The following is a 19,698-nucleotide window of genomic DNA, read 5'->3' as shown; positions in this document are numbered from 1 at the left end:
TTACTGAGCCAAAATTGGGCCAATTTAGGAAGAAAATGTTTCATTTGGCGCACCTAATTTCCAGAGAGAATAAATACTGCTTCTGAGGGGGGCACCGGGCACATCCCCCCTCGGACACCTGCGTCGAGCAGGCCCGACGCGATTCCCGCTTCACAGCCATTTTATACAGTATTTATTGATTTCCCATATTGGGCCTCCCACTGTCAGTGTGTCCAGTGGCGGCGCTACGGTGGGGGAAAGCGGGAGGGCATTTGCCCCGCCCCAAATATTTTTCTTGCGCCCCCCCCCACTTTTGAGTCAAAAACCCCAAATCACGTAAATTTCCACTTTTGCGGCAATTTTGCCCCCCTGAAATTCACCCCCGAAAAAAATTCCTGGCGCCGCCACTGAGTGGACCCCCCAAACACACACACACACACACACACTTTCAAAACGGATTTACGCCCTTGCAATGATTGACAAGTGAAGGATTTGTACATCTCAGATCTAGAGTCAAGAAAATTAAACTGGCAACTCCAGAGGCCGGAACGTACATGCGCAATCATCCATCATCGTCTTCGTCGCCATCGTCAATTTCGCGAATATTCACTGCCCTAAGAGACGGAAATTTTTGCTGAAAATACTTTGAAAAAAAGGTAAGATGCTACTCATCTTATAACGGTTACTTAGATCATTGTTCAGAAAATCATTGTGTAAAATTTTATTTAAATATATGTTTGCTAAGTCATTTTTTTAGCGTTAAATTGGCGTTAATATTTTTGCCGGCTCACATTTTCTTATGTTTTTGTACACTCGATTGAATCCGGAAAATGTCAGTAAAACATGAAAATAACATCATAAACCGCCCAACAGCTGATTCGAAAGTCCACATGGTGATTCACTGTGTCTTTTTGAAAGCAGATGTACTAACAATGAAACTGGTGCCTGTGGGAATTAATGATTTTAGAATTCTACATGAACAAATGTGGCAATATTCCATGATTCAGAATCAGATATCATCATCATGATATTGATAATGATGATATTTATATAATTATGTGTACCCCCAGGGTGGAGAATTATAGGTGGGGGCAAGATTTTTTGGCAGGCCAAAGGGGGGGGGGCGGGGAAATCATTTTTGGCAGGTCGAAAGGGGGGGTCAAGCAATTTTTGGCAGGGGGAAAGGGGGGGGGCAAGTTATTTTTGTCAGTGTCAGTGACAGACATTTTGGGCACCGTTTCAATATACACGGTATATACACCCTAGTAAAAAGGTGTAGGATTCACTCGGTCGAACATCCGGGAACATGTCCCCTTCGTCCCCTTGCACAAGCGCACGCATAGCAACCAGCTCGAGAAAAGGGGAACTGCACATGCGCAGTTGCGCACACTGGTTTTACAAGTCGAGGCTATTTCCCCTTTGTGATGTCAGCCCGACCAAGAGAATAGAAAACATTAGGAACACGTTAAAATATATGCAAAATTTCCTGCTCGCTGCGCTCGCATGCTATGATAAGACAATTTCAGGTTTTAAAGAGGGGGGGGCAAAGATCTTTTGGAGCTTCAAAGGGGGGGGTTTGGCACATCAAAAGGGGCAAAGATTTGTGGCACAGCCAAAGGGGGGGGGCAAGCGATTTTTGGCAGACCACATTGAGAATTCACCACCCCGGGGTACACATAATTATCGCCTTAGACGGTAAACCACCCGAGGCCCAGCAGTATCATCACTAGTACAGGGATATATACGATGACTCAAAAGACTATCAGACTAGGTCTATGGCATGCACATGATTTAGGTATAAAAATGAAAAGGCAAATTCAAATTTGTTATCAAAGTTCAAACCACATCATTTTATATCAAATAAAAACCCTTGAGTAATGAAAATGAAAACTGCATTTACCGTTTTGTCATGGCACTAATTTCCAATTACAATAGCAAAGTTACATCTTGTCATGGATTGACTTTCGTCAAAAAACGTTCAGCCAACATTTAATGCATCAATTGCAAAACAACACAGCATAGCTATAGCCTCATGATACTACATGTACATGTACCGAAGTAGCCAAAAACTGCTACACAAAATTGTTTAACAAATTTGAACCCTGCTTATGTAGGGTTCCTTGACCTATCTTCTTTTCTTTTTCTATGTAAAAATATCTACCGTACCGTAATTGTGTTTGGGCCAATTTGGCTGACGGTACAATTTGGCTGATGTTTTTTAACTAAGGCTCTCATTTTCAGGAAATTTGGCTCCCGGGTACCCGAACTTTTTTTCGAGCAGGTACCCGAATGTTGGAAACATTTTCTGCAAGGAAAAACATTAATTCACACATTTCACATTTTATAAGCTTACCAACGGCACTTGCTATTTTGTCATCAAATGAGCACTAGACTACAACAAGACTACTTTGTACAGAGTTGAAGAGTCCAATTTCTCAACACTTGGGCAGTGTTGGATTAATTTTAGGCTCACCCTCACCCCCCATTTTGTTTTCAACAATTTTTTGACCATAACTCATATCAAAAGCCATATTTTTGACCAAAATCACATTTTTTACCAAAAATCACATCTTTGATCAAAAATTTCATCTTTGACCAAAAATCACATCTTTGCCCAAAAATAACATCTTTAACCAAAAAGCATATCTTTGACCAAAAAATCATTTCTTTGACCAAAAATCATATCTACCAAAAGTCACATAATTTTGTCCAAAAAAAAAAATCATATTTTCAACCAAAAATCATGTTTTTGATGAAAATCACACTTGACTTTAAAAGAAAAGATTCTGAAAGCATAATAATGATAAAACTTTTGATTTTTTTTTTTTACCCAATACCAAATTTATTGGTCAAACAGCACACCGAGTTTTTCGTCCAATATTTTAAAACTCGTAGTTCAGTAAATAACATTGCGTATCATCATTGGGTGTTTTTTTTCCAAGTCATGCGTAGTTTACAACATACACTTGTGAGACGCACAAGGTACTTTCAAATGTGCAATTGTGCATGCCATGATGTTAAAATGTAGCAACAATAGTGGTCAATGTACGTATTCTGATTTTACAATTCTTTGTTCTTCTTTTTTTCGTCAGAAAAATACAAGAAAACACGCAAGCACAACAAGAAACAAAAACAAACAAGAAAACAAAGTACAAACAAAGCAAAAACAAAAGCAACAAAAAAAAGTAACAAAAAAAAAAAGAAACAAACATCGCAACATGGCAACAAACAACGAACATTTCCGTCGCTACAAGAACAAAGCATTAAACCCGGAGGAGCTGAGGAAGAGGAGAGAGGAGATGGGAGTCCAGCTCAGAAAACAAAAACGGGAGGAGCAGGTAAGGTTTTGGCTATTCCAGTTGAAATCGGTACACCCCCTGGAAGACATTACTACCTTGAACTTCCCACATAGAGGGGATGTACATTTATGTAGATTTGGAGTCACCCATTCAGGTAACCCATATGAAATTCATCTTGTGTGGAAAGTTAAGGTCATGTCTTCTGGGGAGGGGGGGTGTATGGATTTTCTTTTTGAGAAAAGGAAGGAGGAGGTCTTTTTTTACTTAGAACATGAATGAGGTGAAGGCTCTTGTAAAATCTTTTTATTTGATGGTTGAAGGATTGATTGTACACACAACAAGGGGACGTAGCATCATTACCTAGTGAGACAAATAAAGCTGACACACTAGGGGAATGGTATTGGTTAATTTAATATTTCAACAATGTAATTAAATACAATTTTTTTCAGCAAACTTTTTTATAGACAATGTAAAACTTCTGACTAGTATAAATAAACCTGAGAAAACATGGGTCAATGTTGGGTTGCATTTTTATTGGGACTCCATGTACACTATTAATCTTCACATTTGTGGAATGCATATACATTGTACATGTATGTCTACATTTGTGTACATCCATATCAAAACGATGCACTTGTCGGCTGCTACATGTGTCTCATTTCACATAATAACTAAGAATAAATACCAGACTCTTCTGAAGTGGAGGTCACTTCAAATCATCCCCCAAGTCACTTGATTTAGGAATACAGAGAACATTCCTTTATCGTGTGACTTGGGATGATTTGAAGTGACCTCCACTTGAGATGAGTCTGGTATTTATTCCTAGCCATTATGTGAAATGAGACGCATGTAGCAGCCGACAAGTGGATGGATGTACACATTTGTGATGCGATCAAGCATAATGAGTCTGATGTCAATTGAAATCAAAATTCAGTTTTCAATTTATTTAAAAGCCATTTTCAGAGCTTTATTTTGCTGAAAACCTCATCATAATTTGGTTTACGGTTCCAGAGATACAGCTCAACTGATCATACTTTTCCTACATTCGACCTTGCATGATTTTTGAGTTGACACAGTCATGAAAATAACTATAGATACTTGACAGACCATTAGTAGCCCAGTTCTGAACCTTTTCATTGATCATTCATAACAATAGGTATCTGATGGATCAGTGAAGATAAGAAGGGATTATAATATATCCGTAACCTTGATATTATAGTACATCTTGAGGAAAAACTGCAATGGACATGTTTTCATTTTATGTTTCAAATATCCCGCGCATGAAAATTGAGTATTTAAGGGATCCAAAATGGCGTTTATTATGTTTCGACAGTATTTTTTGTGGGACATGAGAGCACCTCAGACCTATCGAATTGCATTCTGAATACGAAGCATGTCTTTCTGATATCAAATAATTTTCATTTTTTTAAATCACAATATAATACAAATTTTATGACAAATTATAAAAATTTGATATTTTTCAAATTTTGATATATAACAGTCCTCGAAGTAATTATATAAATCTAATGATATATTCTTAAAGTGTATGTAGCAGGGAGGAAATGCCGACGGTCAATTGAAAATTTTGACCTTTCATATTGAAGATATGGATTTTTTCCCAAAAGACCTAATTTTTTGGTGTTTTGGGAAAAAAATCCATATCTTCAATACTAAAGGTCAAAATTTTCAATTGATCGTCGGCTTTTCATCCCACCTACATACACTTTAAGTATAAATCATCAGATTTATAAAGTTTACTTCAAGTACTGTTAAATATCAAAATATTAAATTGCTAATTTCAAAAATCAAAATTATTTGATATCAGAATGACATTCTTCGTATTCAGAATGCAATTCGATATGTCTGATGTGCTCTAATGTCCCAAAATAAATACTGTCCAAACGCTCATACCCCAGCCCTTAACCCAAAATGGAAAATGGAACAATTTATTGGAAATCTGTGTAACATATTTTTTTGACATCTTTTTTTGCACTGTATTATACCTAAATTAAGAAATTTGATAAATATTCAAAGAAAATATAGGTCATCCAAAAAATTTTGATTTTTACACATTTGGGGGCAAAAAAGGAAAAATAAGCAAAAAATATCAAAATCTGTTTTAAAACAGCTTCATTCATCAAGTCATAACAAACGGCCTACATGCTTAATTTCTAATAAAATATTGAAATTGTGAAAAATATAGGTATTTATTGATTTTCATGTTTTTTCTTGCAAATATGCTAATAATATGCAAATTATGAAATTGCAAAATAAAGTTTCTACATAGCATACATCTTTCAAGTGTGATGTTCAAAATGACAGACATCAAAAAGAGATTCGATGAAATGTAAAGGTGTAGTAACAATTTTGGCATGGACTGTCTGGTCAGGAAAAGTACGGTAAGTTGAGCTGTATGGCCATTTTAGTGTTGCTCAGAACAATAAAATACAAAGGAAGTTGAATACTATTATTGGCTATATCTCAAAATCAATTATGTCTTACATTCGACTCATTTTGCTTGATTGCATCACATTATGTAAGTTTGTAAAATGTTACAAAAAATGTACACCACTTACTAAAAATGTTCACTTTGGTTATTTTTGCTTCGTAGTTATTCAAAAGGCGAAATGTTGACGTGGTGTTGGAGGCAGAACCAGTTATCCAGGATGAGTTGATCTCGTCCCACAACACAGGTGAGATAAATCCCATGAGAACTACCTGCCGATTGGCCTAAAAGAAGTTTTCATTATCGATTGGACCAATCAGCAACAATGTTAGAATAATTTCCAGGGGTAGAAATAAGGGACCATTTCCTGATAGCCATCTGGGCTATTTAGTCATATTTTCTGATAGCCCAGGATGTAATTCAATAGACATTGTGTTTGCAAAATTAATTGCCAATCGTTGACCAAGTATTGCACAAATCTAACTTGCCTGACTTTATTGTGATTTAGAATTTAATCGAGTATCAATAGCCCAACGGGCTACATGGACATAAAACCTAATAGCCCGATGGAAAATTTAATAGCTATGGCTATCAGGCTATCACTTATTTCGACCCCTGAATTTCACCACGCAAAAAAATTGGAGTGAATTATTTGCAAAGCTCCATTCTGATTGGTGATTAAAGTGAAGATATTATGTAATTGACCAATCGGAGGCAATGTTAGATCGGCAGGTAGTGCTCAGGGGGTTAATTTAAATTAAAAAAGTATCTTCATCTTGACCATGTAAGCTTTATTCAATATCATTCTTGCAGTCTCAGCAATGAAGAGACAGTTGTGGTATTTCTAGTCAGGGCATAATTTAGTGTCAGAATTATGCATAGCAAAATTGTGATGAAGTTTTATTTGTATAGCAATAATTATTTATAGCAATGACATATGTTTGTGTGATAGCAATTTTGCTAGATTGTGTAGCAAAATGCGATGCGATACCAGTTATTTTATGCCCTGTTTCTAGTGCACAATTATTTATGTATACATGTATTTCAAGCGCTGGTAGCTATTGTGCAAATGCTAATTGCTACTAATGATTGATCAGCATCACTCCTCAGTTGATATGAGACCAGCTGGTAGTGATTTGATGCATATGTTAGGAATTCTGATTGGTATCAGTTAAAGGGGCATATTGTGATCCATGTAGCCTCATCCAGTATCCACCACTTTATACCACTGTCCGAAACCTCTTGCTACATAATGATTGTGTACAAAAATCATCCCAAATTATTATAATTCAGTATCTTATTCTGTTTAAATGTTAATCTGCAAAGTCCGCTTTTGATATATATATATATGATGAAGAGCTTTGTTTCAAAACCCCTTGCATCCACTTGAGCAATTTTGAGAAAACATCAATAAATCATCAAAAAAAGTATTGATATATGGGGTTTTCAACAAAGCAGTTTTTGGCGGATGCTTGGGTAGGATGAGCATCCGCCATAAACTGCTTTTTGTTGAAAACCCCATTATATCAGTAATTTTTTTTGATGATATGGGGTTTTGAAACAAAGCTCTTCATATATCGCCCATCATATATCTAAATATTTTCAAGCCTTATATTAAGTATGCCTGGACCAGGAGCTAAAATGAGCTTCTGGACCCAAAGATGGCTCCTGGTCCTATAGTTTGTAGTGTAAAATATTGCAACACACCAGGAGCCAAAACTGGGCAACCATGGGCTAAGCCTTCAATATTTTCAATCAAATTGCTGGTTATATTAAAGCTAAATGTTCTGGGTTGATCTGATGATACCTGTTTGAGGCTGTTTCAACATCTTTTCCTTTAGGATCAATCCACACTTTACCAGTAGCATGTATGCGAACGCAAGTTAATGGAAGCGTATATGTGACATGATCAAGGGGAATGAGTCACATGTCGACCCTGGACGAAAATGAGTTTTACATATGTTTCTAAAGAGGACATTTAGAGCTTTCAGAAACTGAAAACCCATGTTGATATGACTTTTCTTTGCAAGTTACATCAATTTATCAGTCGCAGAAAACAAAAGAATTTTAATACTTTCTTTGCCAATATCTCAAAATCAATATTATCAACATCGGACTCATTTCCCTTGATCGTGTCACATATGTGTTGCCGTGTAAAATTTGCCATACCTGGAAATTGTGTACGCTACATGTGACTTTCGTTATTATTGAGGAAGCGGTTGAACATAATTGCCCTTTTACTCTAGTTCTTTTGTTGCTATCAATAGAAATATCATCGATCTTCTTGTAATGCTGAGTGGCAATGACTTACACTAGACATTCCTTATGAAATAATCCTGTGAATTAGATGATCTTTAGCTTGTTTTCATGTTGAAAGGGATTCAATCATGTTTCACACCGTTGTTCATCACTGATTAACAACTTGCGTCCCACACGTCTGCATGGTTTAATTCCCTCAAGCAGCTTCTTCCACGTCAGTTTTCAAGATGTTGTCCAAAAAGGAAAATGTAGACAACAAAATCATTTTAATTTGTGTAAAATGTTAATTATGTATTAGAATCTGAGTGATGCGTTGTCTATGATACATGTTATATTTATAACACAAACAGGTGTTTATAATTGAAATTTAATGAACTTCCTGCATTTACAAATTTTCAGGGCATAAAATTTCACAAAATGTTCAATTTTATCAGATAAATGAGTTGAAGTTGGAAGTTAATTAATTATAATAATTAACTTCCTTATTGCATTGATATTTGGGGCGGTCTGAGAAAACCTTTAACATGGTTACATTTTTTGGAAATGATTTTTTTTTAAATTTAGCAACAATTTGCACACTTTCATCTAAATCATCTTTCCAAATTATATTATTGTGTGCAATTTTTATTTTCAATTTATTGTAGAACACTTAGAGCAATTGTATGATAGAAGTTTAAACTTTTGATCCAAACACAAGAAAATTATTCGTACCTCTGAATTTGTATATGATTACTCCATCTTTCATCAGTTAAAGAGTGAGACTGTGATGTGATGTGACCTGAGATTTGATCGCAGTGTCATTGACTCCTGGAAGTTTTTTGTTGAGAGATAGCTGGTTGACTATGATATGCACTGCTTCTTTAACCCTAACACCCATAAATACCACAAAATACCATGATGAAAACCACTGCGCATGCGTGAATCCCAGGGTCTGCGATGACACAATCACCATAAGGGCTATATGCTCATCACTGCATTACCCGTGTGGCTACCGGTCGGCGATCATGTGCTTGCCATGCAGGGGGTCTAAGGTTCGAATCCCGGGGGTGCCAAGTGACTTCTTTCTTCATCTTCTCTTTTTTGTTTCTTCTTTAACTTCCGATAGCAAAAAGCAGGGTTGGATGTTAGGGTTAGTGCCTTGTTCAAACCACATGTGGTCTCTGTCCAAGATCTTGACCTGCTCTTAAGTTCACAAAATGTTCAGGTGACTCAATGTGGATGTGCTTTGAAACTTCTGATTTCAAAGAACTTGGTCTTCTATGTTCCAGAAACCACATTTTCAAGGAGCGTTCTATCTCCCCTGTGTAAGCTTCCTTGCACTGGCTGGATGTAGTTAAGCTGTGGCAGGGGATATAGTACACAGGACCAGTAAATGTCCTTCTGTAGTATTGTTTTCATGTGATGACTAGCCACTTTATTTTTTTAGTATTAATTTTTTTTTCTTTTTTTCTTTTTCTTTTTGGTTTTCAGGGCTCAGTTACAGCAGAGATGGTACAAGCAGTCAAGTGTGAAGACCCAGAACAGCAGTTGATAGCTACACAGAAATTTAGAAAATTGCTATCAAAAGGTGGGTGTTTCAAAACAACAGCAACAAAACATACTGCAAAATGTCAACATACAGGCTTCCCCCCTTAACACCTTGTCAAACACCAAAACATTTGGCCATTAGCAAAGAAGTATGCTGGATACGCTGACATTTTTGCAATGGTTCTATTTTCACTCATGTCATGGTTTGAAATGAACCCATAAATTCAACATCCTGCAAATGTGCTTGATAATGGAGGTTAGTTACTAAACTAATTAGATACTAAGAAAACTACAACCATGAAAATATCAAACTACAAAAATGTGATGTGGTATATCAAAAAGAGATTTTTAAGTGTTTTACATATCTTATATAGAGATAGATTGCTCCACAGCGCCGTTTTCCCAAAATGAAATCAGACATTCCTAAGCGAAGATATTGAGTTCGTAAATTATGGTATGATAAAATTGGAAATTGAGATATATTGGCCTTTAAAAATAGTATTGACAATGTTGAGAGTAGGAATGACCTTGAAAATGTCTGAAAAAATACAAGATGCCAGTTATATTCCGGTCTGAAACTAGCAGACAATATTTTAAACATTATTAACATCACAAATTTGCAACAAACCCAAATTGTGAAAAATCACCCCCGGGCAGATTTTTTGCTATTTCTCCATTTACGATCCTGCCCAAAATTGTCTCCTATTGATATACCACATCACAAATGTTAGTTAAGGTGCAACCATGAAAATCTCTGGATGCAAAAATAATTGGCTTATAATACAGTAACACTATCCTCTATCCAGAATGTTAAAGGCTGAGACCAATGTACATGTGATACTGTATAGTGGGATTTTTTCGCTGGGTTATTTTTTTTTATTTCATCAATTCTGGACAGTTTAGTGGGTGTTTAATATATTCTCGTTTCCAAATATATTCACATTAAGTTTTAAAATATTTTCACTGGGTCAAAAATTTGCGGATGGTGGTTCGAGTGCGAAAATTAAACCCCTGTGAAAATCTCCTACTATACATTCTGCTATGCCATTATGTTTGGTATTTGATCATTGTGTCGTGTACCAAATTACCCAACATGCAGCTGGAATCAGATCAAATCCCATCGTTTGGGTGCAATATGTAAATTTATATCTTGGCTGTTGACTCATTTTTAAGCCATTTTAGCATTTGCCAATATTCTTTGCGAAGAAAGTGAAAAGATGGCACTTTTGATGATGCAGTTTGGGGTTTTTTTGGGGGGGGGAGATTTAGGGTAATACTGAAATGCAGGGTTATAGCTAGACCAAGTTGAGTGCCAGCTAATTTTACTATCCAATTAGAATGCTGGCTCCGGGCACAATCTTTTTCGGGATCGGGAATAGGATAGGGGGTATAGCCAAAAAAAATTTTACTCTTTTTATGTTGAATAAATCATTTGTGGAAAACAAAGTCCATTACCCTGCTGAAATGACTGATAGTCTCCAAATGTATGATGGGAAATTTTCCACAATCCAAGTGGACGGTAGGTAAAATTGCAAGTTTCGTAAGCCAAACTGAAAATATTATTAAGAATCCATGCATTTTGAATACAACAGAATTGCATTATGTTGAAAATGGTATTCAAAAGATCAATTTTATCTAAATTCATATTTCACTCAAAAAATTGGTGTACGTTAATATTGGAATCTTCAGTATATTTTAATTGGAATGACCTTTAACCTTTTCAGAGCCAAACCCACCAATTGATGAGGTGATTCAAACGGGCATTGTAGCTAATTTTGTGGAATTTTTGAAGAGAGATACAAATAGTACATTACAGGTAAGTCACATGACAATGCTAAGTTCCTGGCCATCTAACATCATTTCTGATTGGTTGATAAATTGAAATGCTCATTTCAATTGCCAATTATGACTAGGCTTTAAACTATTTATGGTTAAACTTGCATTTGCCGGTGATCTTATTAATACCTTCCGTGATTGGTTCAAAATTGGACACAATATTCAGTGCAATTAACTTTACGCATGTGATTCGATACTACGGCGAGCAAAATACGCACATACGTCACTACCGAACTTGAGGTGAACCAAATTATAGTTTATGCGACACTAACCAATCACAGGTTGTGAAGAGTGTTGATGACAGGATTGTCAAACACAAACTAGTTTCTTTCTTTTTGGCTTTTATTATAACATTGATGTAACTCTAATTTGCAACCATTTTATCTCTTCCACATACCAGTTTGAAGCTGCTTGGGTTCTCACTAATATAGCATCAGGGTCATCAATGCAGACTAGGACTGTGATAGATGCTGGTGCAGTACCAATCTTTATTCAGTTGCTCAACTCAGATTATGAAGATGTTCAAGAACAGGTATGGATTCTGTCTGTGTCTTATCAGTCAGTTGGTGTGTCTGTGGTTTCATACTATCAAGCTGGAACTCTTCCTATCCCCTCTATCTCATACTTTCTTGATTTTTTTTTCATTCTTTCTCTTCCCTATATTTTCTTACTCTCTCTATCTTTTTCTTCCTTTTCTTTTTTCTTTTCTTGTTCCTTTCCTTTTCTTTCTTTCTTTCTTTCTTTCTTTCTTTCTTTCTTTCTTTCTTTCCTTCCTTCCTTCCTTCCTTCCTTCCTTCCTTCCTTCCTTCCTTCCTTCCTTCCTTCCTTCCTTCCTTTCATTCTTTCTTTACTTCTTTTTTTACTTCTTTTCTTCCTTCCTTCCTTCCTTCCTTCCTTCCTTCCTTCCTTCCTTCCTTGCCTGTCTGTCAACCACTATGTAGCCAGTAAACTTAGATTATGAAGATATACAAGAACAGGTAAGAAATGTCTGCCTGTTAGACTCTTTATTTTTTTACAAGGCATTTAATAGCTATTATCATTACGGTAAAGCTGGCGGATTGGTGCCTAGAATAGCTGTTAATCTCCTTTTTGAAGGATTTGAATTCCTGTTATGTGAGGTGGGAGTGCAGGCTGTAGAAGGAATGAAGGACCAACTCTTTATGACTAAGGAACTAAGGCCAAAACTGAAAAAGGGCAGGCAATGGCCTCCCTGCAATTCCAGCCCTAATGTCCAGGAGCACCATTGGACAATTCCTCCAACTGCACCATACACATGCATGTTAACTGCTCATGATGGGCAAGAATTAATTGAATTTGTTTTCTTCTGCGCCTATCATTCAGGGATGTAAGTTTGTAGGATTAATCCTGCATTCAGGATTTATTTTTTGTCCAAATTTCCGTAATTTTATTTATTATCAGCCCGTTTTGGAGCTTTTTTTCCAGATTTGTAGGATTTTTTCTTCAGGCCTACTTACATCCCTGTATCATAATGTTAAAAAGATAAGTTGTTGTGCATCTTGTCAGTAGTCTTCTCTCTTGCTTGAAACAATAACCAAAGATGACAATAATTGTCCTGGGTACCATCAGGTTAAACCTTGCTTCAAAACATAGTTCTGTTCTAACACCAATATCGCCCCAATGAAATGCTTCTGTCAAAATGCATTGGATGGACTAACTTCAAGAAGTCCACCTAGTGAGTGAATGTAATTAATAATTGAATACATTATTTTCATTTTTCAGGCTGTGTGGGCATTGGGTAACATAGCTGGTGACAGTCCTGGTTGTAGGAATACAGTATTGGATTGTGGCATACTAATGCCTCTATTACAGTAAGTACTTACACTTTGATCAGCTCATAATCGACGGGGTTTATAACATTGCGCATTAATATCTAAATATTTTATTTTGACAATTTTCTTGTGACATCTCACCACATGCATCACAAATGATTAATTTCAAGTCCTATACTTTGTCTACTTTCTTTAACACACAAAAATATAGACCAGACAGGTCAACTCTATCACTCTTGATGTCAGTCGACTTTTCGGCGTAGTGGTGAAAACCTAATGATTACCGCCGATTACGAGCTGATCAAAGTAATTGATTTTAAGAGTTACTTAATTCACTAGACCTACAAAACAGCTTGCCTATAGAAAACCGACTGAGCCATTTTCAACCCTAAACCTGTCATGTGTGGTGCTACTGGGAAGTACTTTCTGAGCTGGTAGCATCCAAGGAAACGAGTCGTAAATGGCTGGCAGATGGAAAAAGTCCTCCATCTCTGCAGCACTCAGAGGTTCCATAAGACTCGGGAGAGAGTCATAGATGGCGGGCAGGTGGAAACTGAATAAACCGATTGTCCACTGAATTAAGTTTATTTTTTACATTTCAGATTATTGACAAAGTCCAACAGGCTATCCATGACACGAAATGCCGTATGGGCTCTGTCTAACTTGTGCAGAGGCAAGAATCCACCGCCAGACTTTGCCAAGGTATCCGGTAGCTTGCCTGTGTTGTCTAGACTCCTCTTCAACAACGACCAGGATGTGTTGGCTGATGCATGCTGGGCACTGTCCTACCTATCAGATGGGCCTAATGATAAGATCCAGGCAGTTATTGATAGTGGCGTGTGTAGGAGACTAGTAGAATTGCTCATGTAAGTTATCTGGGGCAACTGTAGATTTTAGAGTACTGTAAAAGTGGAAATGTTCACAATACATTAATTTTCGTGCTTTTCGCGCACAACACAGCAACCGCGAAAATTTAAAACATGAGAATATGTATATGTCTAAGTAAGAAAACTCAAAATCGTGAAATTAAAAACAAGCAATGTAATTCAAAATCGGGAAAACGCGAAAAAATAACATGCGCGAAAATTACCACTTTTACTGGTTGCAACGGTTAACTGTAATCCTAAGCCTGCCCTAAATCCCAACGAAACTTAAAAACCTAACCCTGATGCACTTAAAATTAGGCAAATGGACCATAAGATTGCTCTGTCCATGGCTAATATTTGTCCCATATAGAAAGAAACATACTTGTACATATAGCTTGCAGTCAGTTAAAAACAAATGTCCCAGTTGCACCCAAGAGGTGCCGAATTTTTAAACCAATGTTCTGCACGGATAAATGGCTAGCTGCTATGACAAATGAGTAATAAAAAATATGAGAATTGATGGAGAAAAAAGATGATATCAGATGCATCACTGGTAGGTATGGATAGGGTGTGCCTTTTGGACCTGAGCATTTTTGGTGATTGCATGTTTGATATAGGATTAGTAGTAAGTGGATCATACTTTGACACTTAATCTCAATGCAGACTTAAGCTTTCCTCATAATACACATAGAATGGGGGTAAATGAGCTAGGTTTTTATTTTGTCTGCTTGATTCAAAGTCATTAATCATGTTGTTGTTTAATTTTGGCAGGCATCAATCTCACAGTGTAGTATCAGCAGCATTGAGAGCTGTGGGCAATATCGTGACAGGAGATGACGTACAAACACAGGTATGTAATAGCACCATAATATTAGTCTTCTAATGTGTACTATTTGAGAATATCAGCTTTAAAGTGTAGTGTTAAGGGTATGTTCATACATCACTGCATCTGCAATGTGCTGCCGATATATCAATCATTTTCTGCCAAAATAGAAGCCCCTCACCATCTACATGTCTAAAAAGCTAAACATGCTCGCTTCCATCTTTGCCAAAATTGCCGCTTTGCAGTATGCAGTGTCGACTTCACTAGGCACACTTAGGTCAATGGTCTAGATATTTGTTGGTCTCGGGATGGTCTAATGAATAATGCCTGTTAATATGATCTTGCCAAAAATATGGAATTAGTAAGCATATTATGCTGATAGTTTTCACTAGTAGCTGATCAAGCAGTATCCATGAATCATGATCTCTTTGACCTGCCCTATAGTTGATCCATTTAATGTTGTTGCTATATTTTGCAGGTTGTTCTTAACTGTTCAGCACTGCCATGCTTGTTGTATCTGTTGAGTAGTGCAAAAGAATCAATCAGGAAGGAGGCTTGTTGGACTATCTCAAACATCACTGCCGGTAATAGACCACAGATCCAGGTAAGAGTTGTCTGGTGTCTAAAAATAAACAAAAAAATTAGGCCTGTTATCGACTGTCGTATGTGTTGTATTATCGTCGATATGATCCTAAATTCGACATGTCAAAATAAATTGTCCTTTTTCGACACTTTACGACACATATCAAAAAAGAAAAAAAAGAAATTTCCATGCTATTTTGTCAGAATAAGCTTACCGTACGATCATGTTTTCATCGGAAAGTCAAAAATTACCTCCCAAAGTTGACCTGAACCCGGAAGTAGAACGATCCAGGAAGTATATGTTTACACCGGAAGTCGGCAATCGTAACTCATATCGTGATTTTAAGCTTATCTATTGACTTTTTTCAGCATTTTAAAATCTCATTACGAGTTTCGACACATGTTGATTGTCGTACTTTTTCCCGCGACGAAGTGTTGAATTAGAAGTCATGTGTCGATAACAGGCCTAAAAAAAATAGACCAAATACAAAACGTGTGTATGAATCGCCAGAATGTCATTGGGTCTGTTTGTCACACACCAAGCAGTTTGCCTTAACCAGCTTAATTAGTTACCTGACGTTGCAGACTAGAAAGTTGTCTGTTACTGCAAATGCTTCATTTTGATTTTCAAACCTTGCAAGATCAAGATTTGTCACAGAAAGAAGAGAACCTACAATGCTTGACAGAAATCATATCTGTATTTTGTTCATTGCTGATTTAAGGATTCAATCATGTTTCCCTGTTATTCATCACCGTTTAACAACGATGCGTCTGCATGGTTTACTTCACGAGGGCAGCTTTAGCGAAGTAAACCACACAGACGCACCGGATGCAAATGAAACATGATTGAATCCCTTTCAACAATGAAAACAAGCTCAAGATCGTCTAATTCACATGATTACGTCAGTTAGTCTTTGCCACTCAACCTCAAAAGATTGGTAATTGCGCTGTTGATATTATCAATAAAACTAAATAAAACAGCAATGTTTAGCCGCTACTGAATTCAACATGTAAACCAAGTTCCAGGCAGGACAAATTTTAAGCGTAATGTGTGAACACGCTTCCGTTAACCTGCATTTGTGGCACACCTGACTGGAAAAGTGTGGATTCATCACTGATTAACAAAGTGTGGCTCCTGTACAAAGGTATAGGAAGAGTTGTTGAAATGTTGGTTAAAAAGAAGGAAGAATAAAATGTCTGGGGAGAGACAAACATCTCTATAAAAGCTGTCTGTGGATCTATTTGATTTTGGATTCAAGACACAAGGTTGGTATTGTGCTAGTTGTCATAGAAAGTGATGTTAGGTACAAAAGACACAAGACATCCACCCACCTGTTCAAATTTCCAAAATTTGGATTTGAGGGTGGAATTGAAATTCATATTTTCAATAAATAATTGTGAGACTCATTTTGATATTATTTGCAGGCTGTTATTGATGCCAATATCATCCCATCACTGGTAGACATCCTTGGCAAGGCTGAGTTCAAGACGAGGAAAGAAGCTGCATGGGCTATCACTAACGCTACATCAGGAGGGAGCCCAGAACAGATTAGGTGAGTAAACGTTCTCATCATTTTTGGCCCCAAACATATGTGGGGATTATGTTATCATCCAGATGGTTGCCTGTCTGGTTGGTTGCATGCCTGCCTGGTTGTTTGGCTGTCCGGGCAGAAGCAAATTCATTAATCCACTGTGCAGCTCCAACACAATAACCGATCAACTTCAAACTTAGTACAGTGATTGGATATGGTAGCCTGATGTGCTGTATAGTTCTGACTCGTGTTATTTGCATATTTATGAATATTAATGAGCTAATTTGCATATTTTATTTGTAATTACAAACCTTGTTTACACACCTATCATTACAAACCGCGGAATTCTAGTTTAAATGATGAAAAACTTTAATAAGTAGTGTTGTTTTGGGGGGATATGTTTAAGAGACATGTCTACACACAAGCCCTCGACCACCTAGCCAAGTAAATAGGCATGCCTGCAAGCTTTAAAAATACTCGAACCACCTAGCACTCAAACCACCTTGCCAAGCGAATAGGCAAAGCCTGCAAGTTTTAAAAAATACATTTAGTTGTAATTTTGTGAGTTTTGTTTGTGTTTTTACAGCATGCACTACTTTAGAATTATTGTTGTTCGATATATTCAAGAAACATACAACCACTATCATGTGTCGAGTTGCTTAGGTTTTATGCTTTTGATCACTCACTGATTACACCCTTTTTTTCATTTCTCAGATTTATTGTTGAACACAGTTGCATCCCACCTCTCTGTGACCTGCTCACTGTCATGGACATCAAGATTGTTCAAGTGGCCCTAAATGGACTAGAGAACATTTTGAAACTTGGCGAGACAGATGCAAAGACTGTGGGTAGCACTAACCAATATGCTCTGATTGTGGAACAATGTGGAGGTAAGGATGCCAGGGAGATATTTTGAATTCTGGTTTCCTGAAATCAGATGCTCAATTTTTGAAGTATGTGAGATAATTGAGCATCTAAACTCAATATCAAAAGTATTCCAAGTTCCAGTATGCGCTGTGCCGCTGTGAATGAATGTGTGTCTTACCAGTAGCAGCAAAATCATAGCACTTTGAATCCTGTGGAAAAATGCACTTTTTAAATCCAAAATTTTCTTTTTATTTTATTTTGACAGGTTTGGACAAAATAGAATTCCTACAAAGTCATGAGAACCAGGACATTTATCAGAAAGCTTTTGATATCATCGAGAGGCACTTCAGCGGCGAGGAGGAAGACGAGAAGTTAGCTCCGGAAGTGGACGAAAATGCCCAAGAGTACCAGTTTGGTGCTCCGCAAGAAAACATGCAAGGCGACTTCCAGTTTTGATGCAGGAGTGAGGGCGCCATCATGAAGTGGAAACCCGACTATACTAACCCGCAATGGTGAAGCTGGTAAAATTTCTGGTGGAAAGAATGGCTCATGAAATGTAATAAATATTAAATGTTGTTAGCGCCGTTATAAATGTGTATAGTTAACCATGTTCTTTTTTAAATTGTGCAACTTTTTTCAGTGGAAGTGGTTATTTTGTGTCTAAAAATTATTTTTGCTCCCTATAAATGTGTGTTTTAAAAGCATGCTAAGTTGACTTTATATGTTCAAGTGCCAATTCATTATTTAAAAAAATAAAAGAGCATGTTAAAGTTGTGTAAGTACAAAAGAGATAAAATTTCCACTTTTACTTGAAACAGTTGCAGCTAAAATCTGTATTTTTTTCTTCCAGTCTTTTCATTTTTTTGTTGACTTGGAATCAGAAACAGCTAGTTTTTTCCATCTCGGACCCCGAGATGGTTGTAGATAGAAATTAATGAAATACTTGTTTGTGAATCAGGTTGAAGAATGTTTATTGTTTATAATTAGCTGTGTGGACTTGCAAGCTACTAATGTCAATTTGTCATATACTTTTAACGAATTGGGGGTTATAATATGGGTATTTTAAACAAAATGTGCTACTACATTCTTTAACAAGCACTGCCACTCACACACACCCCCCAGCTGGAATGGCTTATGCCATACAATCCGACATGACCTTAATCTCCCACACAGGGGATGTAGAGTTCAAATGGAATCATCTATTGGGATCGCCCTATTTGAAATTCACACCATGTGGGAGGTTTTAAGGTCATGTAACCCAATGTAACATGCAGAAAATGGAGAGAGTCAACTTGTTATAGAAAGAATATTGAACACAGTAACAAGTTGGCACAGTTTTGGCTCAACTTTTAATTTAAAATACACAGGGGTATGGAAAATGTGTTTATATAATGAAGGAAAATGTAAAACTGAACACAATACAAATATTTGACACAGTAAAAATTTGGCATGGCAGTAGTACATGTTTGTAGTAATTGAAGACCTTCTTTTTGCAGTGATAAGCTTCAGTCATAATGTACCCTGCTCCATTGTTTTGGTGACAAATTTTAAAATTTAGAACAAGAGAACACACTTTTTTGTTTGTTTTAAGGGACTTTTACTATCAGTTTTTGTTAAATATTTTTGGATTGTCATGGTATTTTCATTTTTCACTGACCTGCTTGCTACCTCAAGTATCTTATCAAAGAAATTCTGCTACACTTGCAAATTTAGTTTTAATGAAAAAACAGACTTAGGTAATATATGGCACAATTTTGGCATAGGGTTAGAAGTGTTCCGACTTTCCAAAAAATGTGGCGAAAATGTCCAAAACAGGTTGGTTGGGAACTAGTCTAGGAATTCAGAATTGAAAGTATTGTTAACTACTCAATATTTTGATGATATATCTGAAA

At 36.7% G+C, this 19,698-nt stretch overlaps 1 protein-coding gene across 1 annotated transcript; it reads left to right on the top strand.

The window, feature by feature from the left end:
* Positions 1 to 505: 505 nt before the first annotated feature.
* On the top strand, positions 506 to 19,202 carry LOC140140991 (importin subunit alpha-7-like). The gene is made up of 13 exons (XM_072162766.1): positions 506 to 635; positions 3,072 to 3,317; positions 5,890 to 5,962; positions 9,449 to 9,550; positions 11,235 to 11,326; positions 11,747 to 11,878; positions 13,087 to 13,175; positions 13,739 to 14,002; positions 14,774 to 14,852; positions 15,304 to 15,429; positions 16,833 to 16,960; positions 17,654 to 17,829; positions 18,072 to 19,202. Exons 2-13 carry the CDS (start codon positions 3,198 to 3,200, stop codon positions 18,260 to 18,262), a joined length of 1,572 nt encoding a protein of 523 aa, XP_072018867.1. The 5' UTR covers positions 506 to 635; positions 3,072 to 3,197; the 3' UTR covers positions 18,263 to 19,202.
* The last annotated feature ends 496 nt before the right edge of the window (positions 19,203 to 19,698 follow it).

The sequence above is a fragment of the Amphiura filiformis genome, chromosome 19, assembly GCF_039555335.1.
Source record: "Amphiura filiformis chromosome 19, Afil_fr2py, whole genome shotgun sequence".
Lineage (NCBI taxonomy): Eukaryota > Metazoa > Echinodermata > Ophiuroidea > Amphilepidida > Amphiuridae > Amphiura > Amphiura filiformis.
This window is presented reverse-complemented; position numbering and strand designations above follow the sequence as displayed.